The sequence below is a fragment of the Hipposideros armiger genome, unplaced genomic scaffold, assembly GCF_001890085.2.
Source record: "Hipposideros armiger isolate ML-2016 unplaced genomic scaffold, ASM189008v1 scaffold_560, whole genome shotgun sequence".
In the NCBI taxonomy this organism is placed as follows: domain Eukaryota; kingdom Metazoa; phylum Chordata; class Mammalia; order Chiroptera; family Hipposideridae; genus Hipposideros; species Hipposideros armiger.
The window spans coordinates 858591-880630 of record NW_017731910.1 but is presented as its reverse complement, the minus strand read 5'-3'; the positions used below and the strand labels follow the sequence as shown (position 1 = coordinate 880630).

At 38.4% G+C, this 22040-nt stretch overlaps 1 protein-coding gene across 8 annotated transcripts in view; it reads right to left on the bottom strand.

Annotated features, from left to right (window-relative positions):
- The window catches only part of CROT (carnitine O-octanoyltransferase), a 55059-nt gene extending 38587 nt beyond the window's left edge, over nt 1-16472 (bottom strand). For 2 of the 8 annotated variants that reach the window (XM_019623722.1, XM_019623730.1), the window contains exons 1-7: nt 16316-16472; nt 15598-15687; nt 12083-12218; nt 6259-6383; nt 4721-4902; nt 4440-4564; nt 1166-1274 (exon numbers count right to left, since the gene is read on the bottom strand). In XM_019623722.1, the coding sequence (XP_019479267.1) occupies nt 1166-1274; nt 4440-4564; nt 4721-4902; nt 6259-6383; nt 12083-12197 (656 nt within the window). In that variant the 5' untranslated portion in view covers nt 12198-12218; nt 15598-15687; nt 16316-16472. Of the gene's footprint in view, nt 1-1165; nt 1275-4439; nt 4565-4720; nt 4903-6258; nt 6384-12082; nt 12219-15597; nt 15688-15922; nt 16148-16311 lie in introns of those variants that run through there. The other 6 variants (XM_019623725.1, XM_019623728.1, XM_019623727.1 and 3 more) reach the window with 6 other exon arrangements.
- Nucleotides 16473-22040: the final 5568 nt, after the last annotated feature.

Here is a 22040-nt window from a genome sequence, read left to right as displayed (position 1 = left end):
GTCCTCCACAACTAGACTGAAGAACAGAACAACAGCAACTTGTCTGTTCCCCTTCCCCCAATTCCCCACCGCTGCTCCCATCTCCCCAATTCCCCAATAAAAAAAAAACAAAAAAAACCTGTAAGCAACCTAAATGACTACCCTTGGGAAGGAGGGAAAGCACAGTTCCTAGGAAGTGGTACCAGGAGGTTCTGGCGCACTGCAAGTGTTCTGTCTTGACTTGGGTGGTGGTTACACGAGTATTTAGCTGTAGTTGTCTGTGTGCGTTTCTGCACATGTTTGGAATACTTACTAAAAATAATTTAAAATATATAGAGATGCACACGACTCAACATTTATATGACAATCTAGGACATTTTGACTGATTATATATTAATGATATTAAAAATTTATTTTAAAGCAGCAAGTCATTGGGTATGACAGTAATGTACATATGTACAATTTTTTGTATGTGTTTTTATTTTAATTTTATTTTTGCACGTATTTTATTTTTAAAAGTCCTTATATTTCAGAGATGCATACTAAAATATTTATAGTGAAAGGATAGTATGTCTGAGATTTTCTGTAAAATAATCTAAGGGGGAGTGAGGGGAGGGGCACAAGGAGGTACAGTTGAAACAAGACGATATATTTATCATTGCTGAAGCCAGGGATGAGTACATGGAAGAGTTTCATTATGTAATTCCCTCTCCAGTTTGCAATTTTCCACAACCCACTTTAAAAATATAAACATACAATACTATATATACATACTATATACTACTATATGTACAGTCTAGCTGTATCCACATAATATATACTATATGTAAAATATACATATATGTATTTTTTAAATCTATATGTGCATGTAAATAGATCTGGAAGGCTACAATACACCAAACTAGTAACTGATAAATTCTGGGTCAGGAAATGAGATTGGTAGTATTTGTAATGTTTTCCTTTTCTCCAAATAGAATATATTCATATACATCTAGTAAAATCAAAAGGAATTTAAATTAAAAATAAAATAAAAACAGATTTTAAAAAATCAGTATATAAAAACTTCTCATTTTTCTGTCACCTTATAAAAAGGCAATTCTGAACATTTATTTTTTAACATTTATTTTTTTTAACATTATTTTAAAAGCTTAAAACCTAATGAGATTCAAGAAAGTAGTGTGAAAACCTGAGAATCTCTGGTGGGGTGATCAAACATCCTTCGTGTATTACATCAAAGGCAAAAACTCGGCCTCGACACAGCACTACAATGTGACTTGGGCAATGCCCTTCATGCTCTGTAAAAGGAAACAGAAGGCACAAACTCAAATCTCCCAAAGTGAAACAAGAGTAAAGCTGCATATCTACATCTAATAGAAAAAAAAATCATTCCTCCAGTGTTTCACTTATCATATATTCATCCAATATATCATATGAGCAAAAATTAACAAAATGACAGAATTTCAGTTATGATAAAATACATGCTCTTGAAACCTATCCATGTGCAACATCTAGAAATCCATAGGAGTTTCAAATATTTGTGCACCTTGAGAATCATATAAATCCCAAACTACTGCAGGGCTTTCTCGTTTTATTTATGGACAGGAATGGGAAGGGAAAAGGGGAGAGGAGGAACCCTAGAGGAGACTGTTTGAATTAAGGAGTTTCTCTCTGGGATTATTTTAATGTTGATTGTTCACTGGATGATTTAATTGCAGTAATATCTAGCTATGATTTCTCAAAAAAAAAAAAAGTTTTCAGTAGAATAAGGGCACATATGTAAGCCTGAGTGGCAAGGAGAAAGAATTTTGCCCAATCTATAGTTGTACTGAAGGCTCTGATAACACCAGGTAAGCCCCTGATAACTGATTCTATGTCTTCTTTGGCACACCTTCACTCCCCAAGAACTGTTTCCTGTCAGGCTCAGACTATTCTGATTCAGCCCCATTTGTCAGCTAGTCCCTTTGACAAGGGTCTTCCTATATGACCCCTGCTCCTTCCCTCTAAGAAAGGAACAAAGAGAAAAATAAGACATATACTGCCACTGGAAGAAAATCTACTCTTTGATATTATGTACAAGGCACTGTGCTAAATGTTTTGCACACATCATCTCATGAAATCTACTCATCAGCTATGATGAAAGACCATCTCCTGACAGCACTGCTATTTGTCTCCCTTGCATCCTATTTCCTTAAGTCCTCGGAGGTGAGCTCTGTATTTTCCTTGTCCCTCATGGCTACTTCCAACCCATTTCTTCTTTCTTCCCCTTCAAAAACCTCCATATCCTTTTACATTTATCACTACCACCTTTTATTGTTGCATCTACCGACCGCACCCTATCCAAAATGTATGGCTGGATAAAATAAAATAAGCCAGATGCCAAAATAATCAAGAAATGGTTGGGAGGAGAGTGACAGGGGATGTTACCTCAGGGTGAGCCTAAAAGGGGATATCTGAGCAGAGAACCAAATGAAGTGAAGAAGTGAACCATGGAAATATCTGCAGGAAGAGTTTCAGGAAAAGGAAACAGCGAGTACAAACGCATTAGGACAAAAAGGAGCCGGTTTGCTTAAAGGAACACAGGTCGGTGCAGCGGCAGCAGAGAGAGAAAAGGGTAGAATGGTGGGTAAGGTTGGAGCCAGGTGATACTGGCCTCAGAAAGGGCTTTCAATTTTAAGTAAGATGGGAAGGAAGCCAGTGGAGGATTTTAAGCAGGAGAGCAATAATGCCATCTGATTAATACTTTAAAAAGTCCCTCCAGCTGCTATATGGACATGAGATTATAAGAGGGAAGAGAATATACAGCAAGATCAGTTAGGAAGTAACTGAAGGGATCCAGGTAAGGATGACTGAAGTGAAAGGTGCTGGTAGCTTTGACTGGGGTGTGACACTTCAAGGAGACAAGGGGACTAGTTTTTTGGTTTTTTTTTTTTCCTTTAAGAGGGTGATATTACAGATTGGAACATTCCAGTAAAGAGAAAAAACCGGTAATGCAGCACAGAGAGGATAATCCAGAAGCAAGATCCCTGAAGAGGCAAGACGAAGAGGGGCCCAGTGCAGCATGTAAGCGGGTGTCCTTACACCACACATCAGGAGTCAGGACGGTCCGTCCATTTTTAAAAAGGCAAGGCAAAATTTTTCCCCAGTATTATTTCCGGATCTCGTCACCACTCCTGTTTGCTTTCATCGCCTCTAGTTGAGCTTTCTTCCCCAGCTTCCACTAAGGCTGGTCTTGTCAAGCGCTGTCCACATCATGTTGACAAATCCAATGGTCACTTTTAATTTTTATCTCATTTGACCTCTCAGGAGCGTTACATAACTTCCTTCCTTCTCTTGGCTGCTGTCCTTGTTTTCTTTCTACCTTGGTATCTTTGCCAGCTCCTTGTCCTCGAATCACCAAATACTATATTTGATTATGATTAGAATCACAATCATTTTCATCTATATATGTTCCAAAAGTCATCTTAGCTAATCTTATGGCTTTAAAAACGAGTTCTATGCCTCTAATGATGACTCCTACATCTTTATCTGCAGTCCTGAATTCTCCCCAGAACTCCAAACTTTGTATCTAACTGCCTACTTAACATTTCCCCTTAGATATCTAAAAGGCATCTTAAACTTAACATAGCCTAAGGGACCGCTTGATTCTCCTCCCTAAATAGCTCCTCCCAATTTTTCCCACCTCATGAACTAACACATCTATCTACCCTGTCAGTTATGCAAGCCAAATATCTTGAAGTCATCCCTAATTCCTGTTTTTCTCTTACATCTCACAACCATTCTATGAGTAATTCTGCCCAAATCCAAAATATATCCAGAATTGAATAACTTTTCACCACCTCCACGCTACCACGTGAGTACAAGTCATGATGAGGGCTCATTTGGACTACTCACACAACTTTCTAACAGGTCTCCCTCCCTCTTTACTTGTCTGTCTCCTAAAAATCTGTTCTTCAAACAGCAAGTAGAATGATGTTTGAAACATTAATCTGATCACATTGCTCTTTCTCAAACCCACTAATAGTATACATTCATATAAGAGGGAGAAACGCATACTCCCAATGAGAAATGGGCATGATGAACACAGACAAGCAAACGCTCAAAAAGAGAATTCAGATAAGGAGGCAGAAACAGAAGGATCCAAATCATATTTTCCCGATTGCCTAATACTCTGATTCATAATTCTACGCTTTAATGAAAATTCAAGCTTTCAAGGGATGCAACATAAGCATCAGGTTGGTACAGAACCATGTAAGGCACAGTTTAAAAAGCCATTCCCATGACTCAATTCCAACTAATCAGAATGACTAGAAGATAAGGTTCATAGAAAGCCTTTGATTAGTCAAAATCCAATAAGAAACACCTTCAAAATAGTATGCTCCACAGTGTCATAGTAGAAACTACAGCAAAACTACCCAAATCCCAGTGACTTTACCAAAGAAGTACAGGTGTTTTCTACTTACCAGTCCTAAAATAATTTATAATTGAATCTCTAGTAATTCCTGGAACCTTGCAGGTGTTAAACAGCATTCGGAATTGGTGCATATCTAGAGGAGTAGTCCCAACTTTATCAACAGGCAGTTTTTCTCTATTAAAACAAAAAAAAGTATTTTGATCAAGAAGTCATTATAAAACTTATAGACCACTGCCATCGCAACTGTAGTATTCACCCCCAAATAAGTAAATAGAGCTTCTCAACTTTTTGCCACCTGAGACTGTGGGTAAGTCACGTAAGTATCCTTACTTTGTTAACAGCTGCCAGTAGTTCATGTTATGCCAAAGACTTATGCTTCCTCTTTCCAGTTCAGTGCCTGCCTTTGCAGGCCAGTAGTGTTCAAAATGGGGCGCAGCCCCCACAAAGTTGACGTTCAGTTGGGAGGGTATACGAACTTCCAGGTAGGCAACATTCAGCCACCACTCCTCCAGCTATAATAAATGAAGAACATCAGCCTAATGCTATTGATAATACGTGCATGTTTAACAGCTGGCAAAAAAAAAAAAAAAAGCTACTGTATTTTTTTTTCTTCTTTCCTTTGGAACTGTAGGATCTTAAGTACTGTTCAGTTTAACTACATTATCAGAAACATGAACCAAGAAAGCACCTTCAGTCAGATCATACTGACCCAACAAAGTACTTAAGTGTGTTTTCTCAGAGTACCTGGGGTATAAACATTCAATAAATCCTCACTTAATTATAAAAATTATTAAGGAATTTACAATTTTCCTTTTCCAAGCAAAAACTGAAATACTAAATCAGAAATATAAAAAATTTTTAGTAGGCTTAAAACTAACAAGATTTTTCACAGACACTGCTTTCTGCGTGTCCCTTTCACAATACGCACTTGAATTTCACGTGTTAAGTAAGCAGATCTCATCAAATTACCTGGACTTTTTAAAAAAAATTGACATTATAAATTATAATCAATCGTTCAGAAAAAAAAAATAAAAGGATACAGGCATAACAACAACTTCTTTACCTTTATTCTAACTTAATTAAAATCACTCAAGGCTCAAGACTGAGAATAAAAGAATCTGACAGTATAAAATTTTATTATTCCATTATAGGTATTAATGGCTGATAAAAAGATCAGCTTACTTTTTATTTCTAAACTAAAAGATAGTTACAATAATTATTTCTATACTAAAGTAATGATTTTTAATTATAAAAACTCATTCTCCGGTTCATACTATAGAAGTATTTAAGCTGGAGAAACCAAAGAAGATTCTTTGTGGGAAATTACTGGGGTCCTTAACAGTTATTATACTAACACCTCAATCTAACTGAAACAAAATCGCCATAACCATTCTCCACTCCAATTGTGTAATGGCCCGTTTTCTCCCATGCACTGTTTAACTATTTGTGTACCACCTATGCGACATGTCTATTTTGGTAGTGTTTTGGAGTTTTTTTGGTTATGATTACCTGGACAAAATGTTTCTCTCAAGCATGATCTACAAGATCACCTGAATCAGAACCCTATGGAATAGCTGTGAAAATAAGGATTTCTGGGCCTCCATTCCAGAGAAACTGAATCAGAATCACTGGTCCCAGGAAATGTGCATTTCATCAAGTTTCCCATATGATAAGAAAGGAGCCCAGCCACAACACTCAAAACTCCCCAGAGTTAAGTGATTCATTAATACTTTTGGGTAATGATAATGAAAACAATGACTGCAAGGATTTTTACAGTAATAATTTTTAAATGAAAATACATCTTTTTATTTTTCACTCTTTAAGCATCATCAATTTTCTAATTATAATAAGTACAATAACATAAATACCCAATTTCTTTTTCCTTTTGCCCTTTCAAGTAATTTCTGCTGCAATTTTTCTCCAAGACCATTTTGAAATTTTTGAACAATTTCTTCAGTTTTCTTATATTCTTCTTCATTTGCAAATGGCTTTACTATAAAGAAATAATATGCATTAAAGTAGTTAGACATCAAGTACCACAAATTCACCTCAATTATTATTGCTTACACAAATCTTAAGACTCAGTAATATAAAACAATTATGTATGTATTAATTATCACAGCAATCCAATAAATTTAGAGTTTACAACATAAAAATAGCTGAAAAGCAATACAAAAAATAAAACAGTAGAAATTATGTAATCTAATAACCATATTCTAAAAAATTATTTTAGAATCATTCTGGATGACAGTTAAAATGGCAAAGCAGGATTATCATGTAGCTATTAGTCTAACAGGAAAGTACCGTAAATCCTGTTTAGCCACGAATAAGAGAAATCACAGCTTCTTTCCATTAATGTTCAAGCAGAGCCTTTAACGTTCTATATGTAAATGCAAAATGTATGTAAATATAAGTGTAAAGCCTGCCCAGAGCAATTTTGGGTGCCTTATGGCCAATGATGTTTTCCTTCGGAAAAAAAGAAAAAGAGAAAAGAAAAGGTACAGGGTTCCTAGTCCATCAAAACCAAGTGCTCTGAAAGTTAAGCTACAGATGAAAATGAATTTTAGAAAGTGAAGGGCATTACTGTTTTCCTTTTGTTTCATTTTGCCTCTTCAAGTCTTAAAGTCAATTTAAATATCTGTATTCATAAAGAGTGTAAGTGAAGTGAATAATCAAGAGTAAATAATCAGTGAATTTTTTTAAAAAGACACTAGAATTCCAAGGTGAAAGTAAATGAGAAAAAAAAAAGAGAGAAGAAGAAATTAAAAAATCTGAGGGCTTCCATTTAAACAAAGTGATACATACATTAACAGCCACTATTTCCAGAAACTCGCTAAAGTGACAGTAATTAAAAAGGGATAAATCCTAAGGACAAAGAAAATGAAAAAGAGAAGATAGCAGACAAGTTAAGCTAACATTTTACAAATTAGAAAACATATAGGAAAATGGCAGCTGACTTTGTAGAATGGAGAAAGTATCTACAGCCTGGACAGTGGAAGGTAGTGAGAGACAGGGAAGAGTTAGGTGCAAACCAAGAAGTGAGCCAATTCCTACAGTATAATCCCAGAAAGATTCAAGAATTCCAAGACAAATGGACTCCCCCAGGCAGGGGGCAAAGTGAGGCTGGAAACAGGATGGCTTGAAAGTCTAGAAGCAGCAGACCACCACCCCACCCACACTTGCCCCTGTAGATGTCCTTCTCCACTTTAGAAAATCAGTCAACTTCCTCCCAATGCCAGTAGAAATGTGGAGGTTTACTCTCAGGAGAAGTTAATGCAGGCAAGCAGAATACCTGAATTCTAGCCCATGTTTTAAAAAGAGGGATTATAATGAAAGTATACACCCATAACAATGAGCCCTCATACTAAGCGACCAAAACACTAGCAGTAAGGCTTATGCCTTCTAAACAAATGATGAGAGGCTTTTTCTTTGGGGAAACTGATTAGTCTAGGAGAAAGGAGTGCTGGTATTTGGGTAAGCCCCAATGAAGCTGATAAGTTTTCTTCACTATTACCCTACAAGGCTCACTGTAAGGTCCACTAGTCGCCAAACCCAACCCATGCACACAGAGCTCTTACTCAGCTTTTTAGGTTCTATCTCAAATATGAATGTCTAAGAAGTGCCAGATATTTGAGGAAAGCCTCTCACATGAGATTCAGAAAGCAGAAGAACAAAGGATTGGTGATAGCAAAGAGTAAATAAGACCAAACAGAGAAAGGCACTAATAATGAATATACAGCCCAATCTTCCAGAGAGTAGATATCAAGGACTGCAGTAACTATCAGACCATTGCTCTAATTTCCCACACAGGTGACGCTGAAGGTGATACAACAAAGGCTCCTAACTTATTATGGAGCAAGAAATGCCAGCTGTTCAAGATGGGAATCAGAAAAGGAAGAGGCACTCGAGACCTAACTGCAAGCAGTCATTGGGTACCGGAGTGCGCCAAAGAATTTCAAAAGGTTAGTCTACGAGGTGTGATCAAACAATATGGCGAATGTTTACATTAAAAAATATATACATATTACAGTAAAAGACACATTGCCATTAATCCCCCTTAAAATACTCCCCCTCACTTGGAACACACTTATCCCATCATTCTTGCCCCTTTCTGAAGCAGTTCTGAAAGTCCTCTTTCGTGAGTATCTTTAGTTGTGCCGTCATGGCTGTCTCGAATTCCTGAATTGATTCAAAATGTCTACCTTTCATGGTCATTTTGGCTTTGGGGAAGAACCAGAAGTCGCACAGTGCCAGATCTGGTAGATTAGGTGGGTGAGGACACACCGTAATGTTTTTATTTGACTGAAATTGCCATATACCAGAAGCGATCTGTAACACAGAGTCTTTCTGTTGTGATCACAAAATAAGGTGAATGCTGCTGCCAAGTGCCATCCAACGGAAAGGCAGGGATCTTCAATATGGGAAGCAGCACGATAAACCCTAGTAACAGTGTGGGACAAGTTTCAACTTGTTTGGTGCAGTCAGTCGGGTGTGAGCCATGGTTGAGAGAAGGTGTGCTTTAAAGTGTGCCATAAATCATTCTCCATCATGACAATGTTCCATGTCACACATGGTTTCTCATATGTGGCCATTTCTGTCCAATAAAAACATTATGATGTGGGGCCGGCCGAGTGGCTCAGTTGGTTAAGAGCTCGCTCAAGAGTTTGAGCTCTGAGCAACAGTGGTTCGATGCCCGGCCCGAGCTGAGCTGCCACTGAGCTGCCAACAGGTGGCAGAATGGCTCAGCTAAAAAAAAAAAAAAAATTATGGTGTGTCCTCATCCACCTTATTCACCAGATCTGGCACCATGCGACTTCTGGCTCTTCCCCAAAGTTGAAATGATTCAGGACATCGAGGCAGCCACAAGGCAACTATAGATACTCGCAAAAGAGGACTTTCGGAACTGCTTCAGAAAGTGGCAAGAATGATGGGATAAGTGTGTTCAAAGTGAGGAGGAGTATTTGAGGGGGATTAATATTAATGGCAATGTGTCTTTTACTATAATAATTTTTTTTAAACATTCACCGTGTTGTTTGATCACATCTCATATGTTTTATAGATTACAGTAAAGCCTTTGACTGCATCAATCATGAAAATCTATGGGTTACTCTGAAAGAAATGGGTGTGCCTCAGCATTTGATCATCCTGTTGTGTAAACTGTATTGTGGACAGGATGCCACTGTCGGGGCAGAATATGGAGAAACAGGATGGTTTCCTATAGGCAGGGGTGTTAGGCAAGGGTGCATTTTGTCTCTGTATTTGTTTAAGCTGTGTGCAGAATGTACCATATGAAAGACTCAGCTAGACTCAGAGGAAGAGGAGTAAAAACTGGTGGAAGAAATAGCAATAACTTAACATATGAAGAACGACACCATCTTCCTGGCAGAAAGTAGTAATGATATGAAACGACATCTGATGAAAGTGAAAGAAGAAAGTGCCAAAGCGGGACTGCATCTGAACATCAAGAAGATAAAAATCCTGACTACAGAAGAAATACACAACTTTAACACAGGCAACGAAGATATTGAAATTGCTAAGATTTTACTTACCTTGGTTTAGTCATCAATTCAAATGGAGACTGCAGCCAAGAAACCAAGCAAAGGCTGAGACTCGGAAGGGCCGCAATGGAAGAATTAGGCCAGATCATCAAGAGCAAAGATGTGTCACTAGAGACCAAGGCTAAGATCACCCACCGCCTTGTATTTCTGGTAACTACATAGGAATGCAAAAGTTGGAGAGTGAAGAAGGCTGTTAGAAAAAAAAAACAAACTGATTCATTTGAAATGTGGTGCTGGAAGAGAGCTCCATGGGTACCCTGGAGCGCCAGAAAGACTAACAGGTGGGTCTTAGAGCAAATTAAGCCTGAAACATTGCTGGAGGTAAAAACAACAGAACTAAAGCTGTCCTACCTTAGGCACATCATGAGAAGGCAGGGTTTTCTTAAAAAAATAATAATAATGCTGGGTAAAACAGAAGAGCAGGAACAGAGGAAGAGCAAATATGAGATGGATTGACCCCATAAAAGAAGCCATAGGCATGAGTCTACAGGACCTAAGCAGGGCTGCTGAGGACACAACACTGTGGATATCACTCATTCATAGGGTCGCCAGGAGTCAGAACCGACTCAACAGCAATTAACACGCTAATAACTAAAGGGAAACATTTTTAAATTAAAAACTTATCCAGAAGGACCTAGATTCAAATATTAGGAGTTCCAAAAAGAGCAAGCAAGGAAGGGAAAATTATCAAAGAAACAGTACTTTAAAATTTTCCTAGAACTGAAGAACATGATATTTTAAACTAAAAAAACCCCACTGGGTGTTTAGAGAAATATATTTAAAAATCCTACACTCTAAGAGACATCATTAAGAAACTCAGAATGGTAGGGATAAAGAAAAAGGTTGCCAAACACATCCAGAGAACAAAAAAACAACAGCTCACACAAATAAAGCATTGAACATCAGAAGAACATCAGACTTCTCAAGAGGAACAAACTGTGGCTTCAAAACTCTTCAGAAATATAATTTCCAACCCAGAATTCTATACTCAGCCAAACAACCAAGTATAGAGGTAGAAAAAATACATTTTTAGGTCTTACATTCTTTTCTTCTCAGACACCCTTCCTCAAGTGGCTACTGAAGATGTATTGCACCAAAATATGAGAAGAAAAAGAGGAAGACAATCCAGGAACCTGGAAATCCAACACAGGAGAAAAATGTGAAGAGAAAAGCCAGGATAATGACTGAAGGAAAGACCCAGCTGTCTTGCTAGCTCAAGAGAAATGAACAGAATGGAGCAAGAGGGTCAAGGGCCTCAGGAGGGATGCTTCCAAAAAGAAACGAAACTGAGAGGCTATCTTATGTATTTAAATATTTTCACTGTATTGAAGTGTTTGCAGTGAATTAGTTGTGACTACAAGGCAAACTAAGCAAATGAAAAATGAAGAAAAACAAAAAACTACAGGAAAAAAGGTTATGGTTCTCTGAACAGTTCTCTTGTTAATAACTACAAAACCATAAACCCTAAAGTGTCAGGTACGTTAATTCAGATAAATGATTATTTAAATCAGGTGAAATCCTAAATTAAATCAGGTGAATATTAATTTCATCCCAAATGGTGACTTGTACAACTATATTGAAAGAACGAGAGGAAAAATGTGGATATTTTGGATTGTATATATTGGGTTGTCAGAAAAGTCATGACACAGTTTTGCAACGAAAAACAGAAAAAAATATGTCATGACTTTTCCAACAACCCAATAAGCTGAGTATTGGCGGGAGGGACGTTAGGGGGTATAAGAGAGCTAACTCCAATGTTTTTAGAGACTAATTTATAATATCAACAACTAAAAAAATGCAAGAAATAGTAACACAATAAGTTTAAATAGTTTAAACCTGCAGACAAACAACACAAGAAATCGAGAAAATATTTGAAAATGCTTGCTTGAAAGAGTGGAATTCTCAAGGGGAGGGGGATGAGGCAGAGGATTACTACATTTTATTGTAAGCCTAATAATACTAGCTGGCTTTTTAAACTATGAAAAAATTAACATGAGAAAGAAAATGTTGGACATTTTAAGGCTACTTTATCATGAGCCTAGAGGAAAAAGCAATCAGACTCTCATCAGCTTCTAACAAGTTCATAGCTTTCTAAACTGCTAACAATAGTTATAGTAAAAGACTACAAACATACCTGATTCAAGGTATTTCTTTAATGATTCTTCAAGTGAAGGAACAGGCAGTGATGGAAGAGAATCCTGGTACTGAAATGTCCGTTCTTCAGTTGACTTAGCCAACTGGTTTTCCATGGTGCGATCACAACCGGAAAACTAATGAAAAAACACAGAGCCCTCACAACTTCAATCTCATCAATATTCTTACATAAGCTAGTTCCAATTCACTAAACCAACATTTAGGGAACACGGTATGTCCAGGACTTAGTCCTAGTCCTTAATAAATGCATAAACTTGTCAGAGAGAGAACCAATTTAAAAAAAAAAAAATTGTCGACTCTGAGGGGAAGTAGAGTTTGCCACCCCAAAATATGCCTTTTTTGGAATATTATTTTTGAGCTAGTTAGTAGTTTTAAGAAACAAAAGATTCAGGAAAAACCTTTGACCTTCCCTATAACTGCCTAAAAGAATTTAGACAGAGGACCTGTTCCAGAAAGGGAGCTATCATCATATGTAAGTATAGTTTAATATATAGTGTGAACTAAGTGTGATAGGGAGGAACCTAATAAGGCATTTGAACAAAGTCTTCTCTGTGTCCTATTGTGAAAGATAACCCAGCAAACATTTATTTACCAAACATTTGCTTTTCCACCTCCATGTGAATTGCCTTCCTTCCCTCTGAAGTCTCAAACTATAACCCCCACCCCTTCTCCTTCATTCAAGATGGCATAGAAACCTTAACTGCTAGATCTGTCCTCAGGTCCCATATTCTTACAGAATTCCCATATGTACATACGTAATACATTTAGTTATTTTCTCCTGTTAATCTGTCTCATGTCAATTTGATTATTGGACCGACCAGAAGAATTTAGAATGGTAGAAGAAAAATTATTTTTCCTCCCCCATAACTCAAAATGCTAGAAGTCAAGGAGTAATTAGTGGCCACTATAACTGTCATTTACTGAGTCCCTACTATTTGCCAAGTATTGCAGTATGTGTTCTAGAAAATGTGTTATCTGCCTAATCTTCATATTATCTTCATAAGGTAGCATTCACTGCCATTTTACATATGAAGAAGCCAATATTCAGAGAGATTTAGTAACTTGCTTAAGATTAAACCAACAGCTTAAACCCAGATCTGTTTGACCACAATCAAACAGCCCTACACAAGGGCTACATGATATTGGGGGAGGGGACCTGCAACAAATCTAAATGGGTGAGTAGAATTCAGATGTGTAAAAAAGGACGGTGGGCTGAGAGAGAGAATTCTGAAGAGGTATAAAGAGGTATAGTCATCCAACTGTAGAGGTACAGAATATTACAGAATACATAAAATCACTTGACAAGTTGCTATGACCTAGTTGTGCAGATGCTGTGAGGCCTACACAGAATGGTTTCAAGTATCCCAAAGAAATCTTGAACATTCTCCATAAATGTATTAATTTTCATCAGAGAAATCAAACTAACCCAAAATGTGAATAAGGTGTACAAGTGCTAAATGAAAAATGAGATTTCTCAAAAAAGCCTTTATAAATCAAATTTGATATTAAAATAGCAATTGAGAAATCAAGGAACATTAATGTTGAATAAGAATTTCCCGTCCTTTCAAATATCACCTTTCAAGAATGAACAGCAAAGTCAAACAAAATATTCCACTCATAGAAGGTTACAGAATAAAGCATTATCAAAGGGCGGGACAGAGACTGTTTTCAGCCAATATAATTTTCTCCCTTCTTTCGTAACTGAATCCTGAGTTTCAGTGGGGTTATACAGCCACACAGTTGTATCTTTCCTACTCTCCCTTGGAGCTCAGTATGATTTGGGGATGTATGTGACACCTCCTGGCCCCTATAAAAAACTACATGTGTTCTACCTGTGCTTTCTCTCCTTCTCACTGCCCAGAAGGTAGTGCCAACTGGAACAGCACCTTGGACCCATGTATGAAAGACATGTACAGGCATATCTTGGAGATACTGCCGGTTCGGTTCCAGACAGCAGTAAAACGAGTATCATAATAAATCAAGTTGTAATCGTTTTGCTGGTGCAGGGTCTTGCCTTCAATTTGTAAAAAAACACAACATCTGTGAAGCGCAACAAAGCAAACCACAATAAAAGCAAGCAATGCCTGTACTGAGGTGGCCAGAACCTTCCCACTAGCCTTGGACACCTCCCTGTAGATACATGAAAAACAGAAAACAGAAACCTAAAACCTTTGACCTTATTCATGCCATTGTATTTTGTATTTTGGGCTTTGTTAGGATAGAAGAGCTTAGCCTATAACACTAATATAAAGAGCTAATTAAAAAATGAGGTACAACAAAGATCTCATAGCTCCTCAGCTTCTTCCTGTCTTATGACTTTGGCTGCACTTCACTGTGACCATCCCTAAACATGGCTTTAGGCCTAATGGAAATGTAGATCTGGGTTCAAATACCAACTCGGCCACTTTCTAGTCACATGCCCCTGGACAACTAACTTTAACTGAATTTCCTTATCTGTAGACAGGATAATCACATAATCAGATAGGGCTGTTGTTAGGACTTTTTTAAAAATGCCTGCAAAAGTACATTATAAAAGCAATCTAGTTGAGACAACCGTATTATGCTAGGCAGAATGTCTACGAATGCCCCCCATGATTCCACGCCCTCTAAGCCCCAGAACCTGTGAATATGAGATTATCACTCCCATGATTGTGATCGTGTTATTTTTACACAGCACAACTGACCTTAAAATAGGGAGATTATCCAGGTGGGCCTAATCTAATCACTTGAGCTGTTAGGAGCAGAAAGCTTTCTCCAGCTGGGGACAGATGTGTGGGGCACATTAAAAGCATGAAAAGGACTGGAGGTGCTGTCTGGCTTTGCTGATGCCGGTGGTCTTATGGAACCGAGAGAGACCCCGGCTAACAACCAGTACGGAAATGGGGACCTCTGCCCTGCAACTTCATGGAAATGAATTCTGCCAACAATGTCAATGATCCTGGAGGTGGATTCTCGCCCCCCAGGGCCTCTAGAAAAGAGCTCAGAACTACAGAAACCTTTATTTCAGCTTTTTGAGATGCTAAGCAGAGTATCTAGCTAAACCTACGCAGGCTACTGATTTATAGAAACTGAAATAATACATTTGTGTTTTTTTAACTGTTACATTTGTGGGAAATTGTTATGGCAGCAATAGGAAACATATATATACATATATACAGAAAAGATGAGCTATTCTCTGTATACCTCCCTGCCATTTAACGGACTCTAGGAAACTGAGACCAAGAGCACCAATTCCTTATCCACTGCAGTCTTAACTGACAAAGAGGTACACATTAAAAATATGAAATATCAGATTATTTCATAAAGGATTGTTTTGAATTCTCAGCCACAAACATTAAATTATAGAATTCCAAAAGAACGTATATATGCATTAAGATAATGATGACACTGGGTTTAATTATAGGTGGGCAATTATAGGAGCAATAAGATGTGGAAAAGAGAATCAGGTACTATAAGTTAATAAAAAAATAATAATAAATAAAGACTGTCACATACCAGCACACCAAGATGAATTGTTCAGGAACGCCAAGGAGCCTGTTGGAATAATTCTGTGTTGTGATCACAGGGGTCTGAACTAGGCTGTGACTGCAGGAAGAAAGAAACAAGCTTAACAATTGCTGGGAGAGGGGAAAGTAACAAAAACTGTTGAAAGAAGGTGGAAGACAGACAACCTAGAGGTTGAGAGGCCCCAAGTCTCAAACTTTTGGGAAACCACAGCAAACACATGCAAAAACTCCATCTGCTAGAAAGTTGGATAAAAATTACTATCGGATTAACTGGGTTTTGGACAACCGCACTCCCTCCCATTAGACAAACCCACCAGATACAACTAACCTCCCGGGGGCCCCGGATCTGGTGCCGGAGCCCTGCCCCAAGGCGACAAGGAGTTCAGAGGCTGGCTCTGGAGGCTGGGGGCGCAGAGGGCGACAGGAGCTCGGAGACTCCTCCCACCAGCCCAAGGGCAGCTCTGCACAGTCCAGAGGCCACGAAGCGAAAGCGATCCAACCCAGCACCGCGACGGAGCAGCCTAGCCCCCCGACCTCAGGGGCACCTCTCTGAACCCCGCTTCTTAACACGACACCCTCGCCGAGCCCGGGCACCTCCGCCGTTCTGCACTATTTAACTCTTCGACACGACTTAACTTTCCCCCACCCCGGACGGGCTCGGGGAGGGCGGTGGCGCCGCCTCCGCGGGCCTGCGTGGCCTCACCCACCGCGCTTCGCCTACTCCACAGCCGACCACCGCGCGGGCCCACTCCCTGAAGGCGGCGGAGGAGCGGGGAGCTGGACGGCAAGCCGCGAGGGGCCGACCCCGCGGTCACCCGGGCGCGGGGGTTGGATGGCAGCCGCGAGGGTCCCGCCCCATCCTTGAGGCCGGGGCGGGCCGGGCCTGCGCTCTGTTGGCACCGGCCCCGCCTGCGGCGGGCGGGCGCTCGAGTCTGGTTGCGGGCCTGGAAAGGGCTGGCGGGACGCCCAGTGAACTGTCCAAGCCCTGCCGGGCAGCCGCAGTTAACTACCTGCTGCACCCGGAGCACAGCGCCCAGGCCCGGGACACGGCTGCGCTCCGCCCAAGCAGGTACCTAACTCGCCTGGGTGGACGCAGGAACCACGACTCAGATCCATTTTCGCCCAACTGCTGCAAGACTCGGGACCTGTTTCCCTTTCTGTTCTGGTCCCAGCTGCGGCTTCCCAGCCGTCCTCCTCCTTCCTAGTGCGACCTGTTTTTGCAGCCCCAAGCAAAGAAGTTACACCAACACCTTTTAAAGGAATCTTATTGTTCACCAATGTCCTGCAAAGAGAACAGTGGCCACACTAATACCTACTTGACCCCCTTTCCATTCATCCACTGAGGTTAAAGTTTGCCCGGCGTGGACATGCTGCAGCATTCACTGGGCACCATCCTGGGCCTCCCTACCACAGACAGGTCTTTGAATCCCTCAGAGATGCTCACACTGCCAGGTTGATCTTGTATACCAGACCAAGAAATGGAGTTTTCAACCAGGATGGAGCTAAACAAGCTCTAGAGCAGGGATGTCAGACTCAATTAAAACACGGGCCATTTGGTGCAACAGGCAAGATTCACGCGGGCCACATCACATTTACAAATTTTGTTAAATTTATATTCTGAAGTGAGGATTCAGGAATATGGATAAGATAATTAAAACACTATATAATTGCTTTTATTTAAACATTTATTTTATTTAATGTATTTATAAAACTAAAATTATTGTTTTTTACCCGAGTGCTCTTTTTAACCTTTTTGCTATTGGGATCTGTTTACATAGGTGAAACTGAGAGTGGCAGACATATCGCTTCCAAAGTCGCAGGAACTGAGTCAGTGCGTTTATACACGCCCACAGGCCCCCAGGAATGGCACTGGGCCACGTGTATACTCGTCTTCAGTAGATAAAGGGTTAACGAGGGAATTGTGTGTACCGTATTGCCTTGTTCTCCCCTAAGCGCTATTTTCTTCATAACAATTTTTTCTATTTTCATTTTATTTCAGAGCATCGTGGGCCACAAAAAATTACCTCGAGGGTCGCATGCGGCCCGCCGGCCGCCAGTTTGACACCCCTGCTCTAGAGAAAGATAGTAATGTAGTTAACTTAGTTTCACAGGTTAATCTATTTTACATTTACCTCCTGAAATAAAATTTCTGTTTCATCTTAAATACACCGTCCATTTATTGTGAAAGAAAAAACAAACAAACAAACAATAGTTTACAGTGGCTCTGAACTAGATCAAGTACAAAGAACTATTAGATTTCAAAATAACATGTCATTACAGGTCCCAGGCCTTTAACTGCCTTTCCGAACTCCCTTGATAGTAAAACCTGACCTGAATGGAACTGAGGCTGTCTATTGATATAACCGAATATTCACTTGGTGTAAATATTCATAAGTTTTCTACAGAAACATTAATGCGTTTGATTACAGTGCAGCTCCAGCCCTTGCTGGAGATACTGCATAATATATGGCAGACACACCTTCCAAGTAAAAGTTCTGAATTCTGAAATATATCAGGCCAAAGTGTTTCAGACATGGGGTTGTAAATTTGTACCAGTAATTTCTGAAGCGGTAAAGAACTTTTCTCTCAGTATACAAGTGCTGTGTTGTGGATAATGTTAAAATTGGCTTATTATCCTGCAGAGAATAATAAAAAGCTACTCAAAAACCTTCATTGTACTTTTTCTCATTTCTGGTGAATTTTGGTAACTCTTAAAAAGTTTATACATGTTTAATGCCTTTTGGTGACATGGAGTTTAGGGTCACTTAGCTTCACTGTCTTTCTCCTAGTCTTAATATTTATTTAAAGGGAAACAAGATATTTCTGTAAATATTTTTGGATTCTTGGAAAAAGAAAAAATTGTGAAACTGAATGAATGAGAGGAACAGAGATTTGAAAGTGCAGTGGGAAAAAATGTAATCTTTAAAAATATATTAATAAATAGATGTACCAGTAATCCTAAAAATCATATACAAGGTGTGATTAAAAAATACATGAATGTTTAAATTAAAAAAAATTTTTTGCAGTAAATTATTGCCATTAGCCTCCCTCAAAATACTCCCCCCTCGCTTCAAACACACTATCCCATTATTCTTGCCACTTTCTGAAGCAGTTCTGGAAGTCCTCATTCATGAGTGTCTTTAGTTGCGCTGTCATGGCTGCCTCGATGTCCTGAATCATTGTGACTTTAGGGAAGAACCAGAAGTTGCATGGTGCCAGATCTGGTGAATAATGTGGATGAAGACAGTGTAATGTTTTTAACTGACAGAAAATGCCATATACCATAAGTGTGTGACACAGAACATTGTCATGATGAGGATGATTTATGGCATACTGTTAAACACACCTTCTCTCAACCATAGTTCATACCCAACTAACTGCACTGAACAAGTTGAAACTTGTCACACACTGTTACTAAGGTTCCACACGCTGCTTCCCATGTTGAAGATTCCTGCCTTTCCATTGAAAGATACTTGCAGCAGCATTCACCATATTTTGTGATCACAATGAAAGGCTCCATGTCACGCATTGCTTCTGGTGTACAGCAATTTCTGTCAAATAAAAACATTATGGTGTGTCCTTATCCACCTTATTCACTGAATCTGGCACCATGCGACTTCTGGCTCTTCCCCAAAGTCAAAATGACCATGAAAGGTAAACATTTTGAATCAATTCTCATTGAGGCAGCCACAACAGAGCAACTAACGAAGCTCATGAAAGAGTACTTTCAAAGCTGCTTCAGAAAGTGGCAAGGATGATGGGATAAGTGTGTTTGAAGCGAGGGGGGAGTATTTTGAGGGAGGTTAATGGCAATGTGTCTTTTACTGCAATAATTTTTTTTAATTTAAACATTCATGTATTTTTTTATCACACCTCGTATAAGTAATTTGTTTTTTATTCAAAATGCATAGTATATATTTTAATGGCAGATTCCAAATTATGTTCTGCTCAGGATAAATTTGGACTAGTCTGCATTCCTTAGAGTATGGTGTGAGATTTTGGCTAGTGAGGAAGATGTTTCAGGCACATAAAGTATATTGATTATAAAATGTCCCAAGATTAAAAATTGTGAGTCAAAATATTTTTCTGGAGAAATAGTTGTAAGTACTACAAGCGATAATAAGTTTTTTTTTTAATTGCCATAAAAGATCTTCCACTTTTAGTCCTATACAGCTCTTTTTCAGTATATCACAAATAGGAAAAATTCTCACAGACAAGTCTGAACAAGTTCCACCATAAACAGTATAAAAATACTGGAAGTTTACATTTTGATCTGCATAGCAGTTTACTGCTAAGACTTGTATCTCTAAGAAGTAATGAGGTATAGTATAAATAGCTCTAATCTATAGGACAAATCTTTAACCTACTTTCATTCCAATGTATAAAATGAACATATTGATGAAATAGTTATGTGATCTTATTTTTAATGGGGGGGGAGGGGACCATAGAGAGGTGGTCATTTGGGGAAGAACCCAAAGCAAATTAAAGTATGCTTGATACAAAGAGGTCAACCTGACATTAAAAACTAGTTGCACTACCAACAGCAGATGAGCTTATAAAAGGGTCTCTTTTTAGCACTAACCATTTATTTGGGGTTGCCTCTGATAATATTTACTGTATATAAAATTTTACCACCAAAATCCTATGGAAGAGTTAAGACAACTATGTTTTTATATTTCAGAAAAAATTGTTATTCCTAAAGAGAACATTTTTTTAATTTAACAGCTTTATCAAGATAATTTACATGCCATAAAACTCCATTTTAAAGTATATAAATCAGTGGCTTTTACTATATTCACAGGGTTATGTGCACCATAATCTAATTTTAGAACATTTTAATCATCCCCCCAAAAAAACATTGTACCCATTAGCAATTACTCCTCACCCACTCCCACCACTACCTCTTCTTAAAGAAATGTCTGTTCAGATTCTTTAACCATTTTTAAATTGGGTTGTTTGTCTTTCTGTTGTTGAGTTGTAGGAATTCTTTAATATTCTGCATACAAATCCCTTATCAGATATATGATTTGCAAATATTTTTCTCCACTAGTGTCGGTTGTCTTATCACTTTCTTGATAATATCCTTTGAAGCACAAATGTTTTTAATTTTAATGATGGTCTACCAATCAATCTTCTTTTATCATGTGATTTTGATGTGTAGCTAAGAAATCATCACCTAAGCCTAAGATCACAGAGACTTACTCTTGTGTTTTCTTCTAAGAGTTTTATAGTTTTGGCTCATACCTATGATCCACTTTAAGTTACTTTGTATGTGTGATGTGAGGTAGGTGTCCAAATTCATTCTTTTGCCTGTAGAAATCCAGTTGGCCTACCACCATTTGTAGAAAAGACTATTCTTTCTCCATTGAACTGGCTTGGGCCCTTTGTTAAAAGTCAATGGACCATAAATGATAGGGTTTATTTCTTCACTCTCAACGCTTTTTTGTTCATCTATATGTCTGTCCTATGCCAGCACCACAGGCCATATGTCCCTACACAAATTATATTATCAAGAATCTAACTTTGAAAAATCATCTGAGAAAATGGCCACCCATGGAATTGTGGGTGATCTACCCAATTGTGTTTCATCATGCTTGCTGTCATTTAAACCTGACCTTTTTTTTTAAATTTTTGGAATATTTTTCAATTTTTAGTTGTGTTATATAATTAACAATATGAAATGTACCACTAACAATATAAAAATTTTCAGTCTATCGATAAGCATTAAGTGCTTAGAGAAAAATGTTAGAATCTGAAGGTTTGACTTATAATTTGTTACCTTTGTAATACACTGAAAATTTTGTCTTTTAAATATTTGCCTTCCACATTAGTTTATGCCTCATATTCTGATACATGCCTTATAATATACTTTGCCTATTAAAAATACGTGTACATTTTCTTTGAAGTATATTGGTGTTGCATTGTTTAAAATATTTCTGAGTACTTAAACATCACTCCGCTTTTTTTTTTTTAATTTCTATCCTTAGATATCAGAAAGGATACCATAAATCAAACAGGGCACTGCATTTTGGGTTTATACAAAAGAGAAGGTGTCATGTTATTCTGTGCTATTTCATCATGGCAACTTTAACAACTTGCAACTCTTCTGAGCTCCAGTTTTTTGTTTCGTTTTGTTTGATCTTTACCTATTATGCTTGTGACTAAAATTAAATTCTAACACTTAAAATTACCAAGTACTTTTTGACGGTTCTGTAATAAGGATTCTTACATCAGCCATGAGATGAGATGAAGTCATCTCTTATGTCACACATTCTTGTGAGTGTGGAACTCCAATATATAGGAAGCACAAATAATTGGAATTTACCTTTAGTATATACTAAGGTAATGGATATTTATAAAGATCTGAAATGTTGCACGGTCTGAGTACTCTCTGTAATGTCAGAGATATGAAATTATGTTCTATATAGCCTT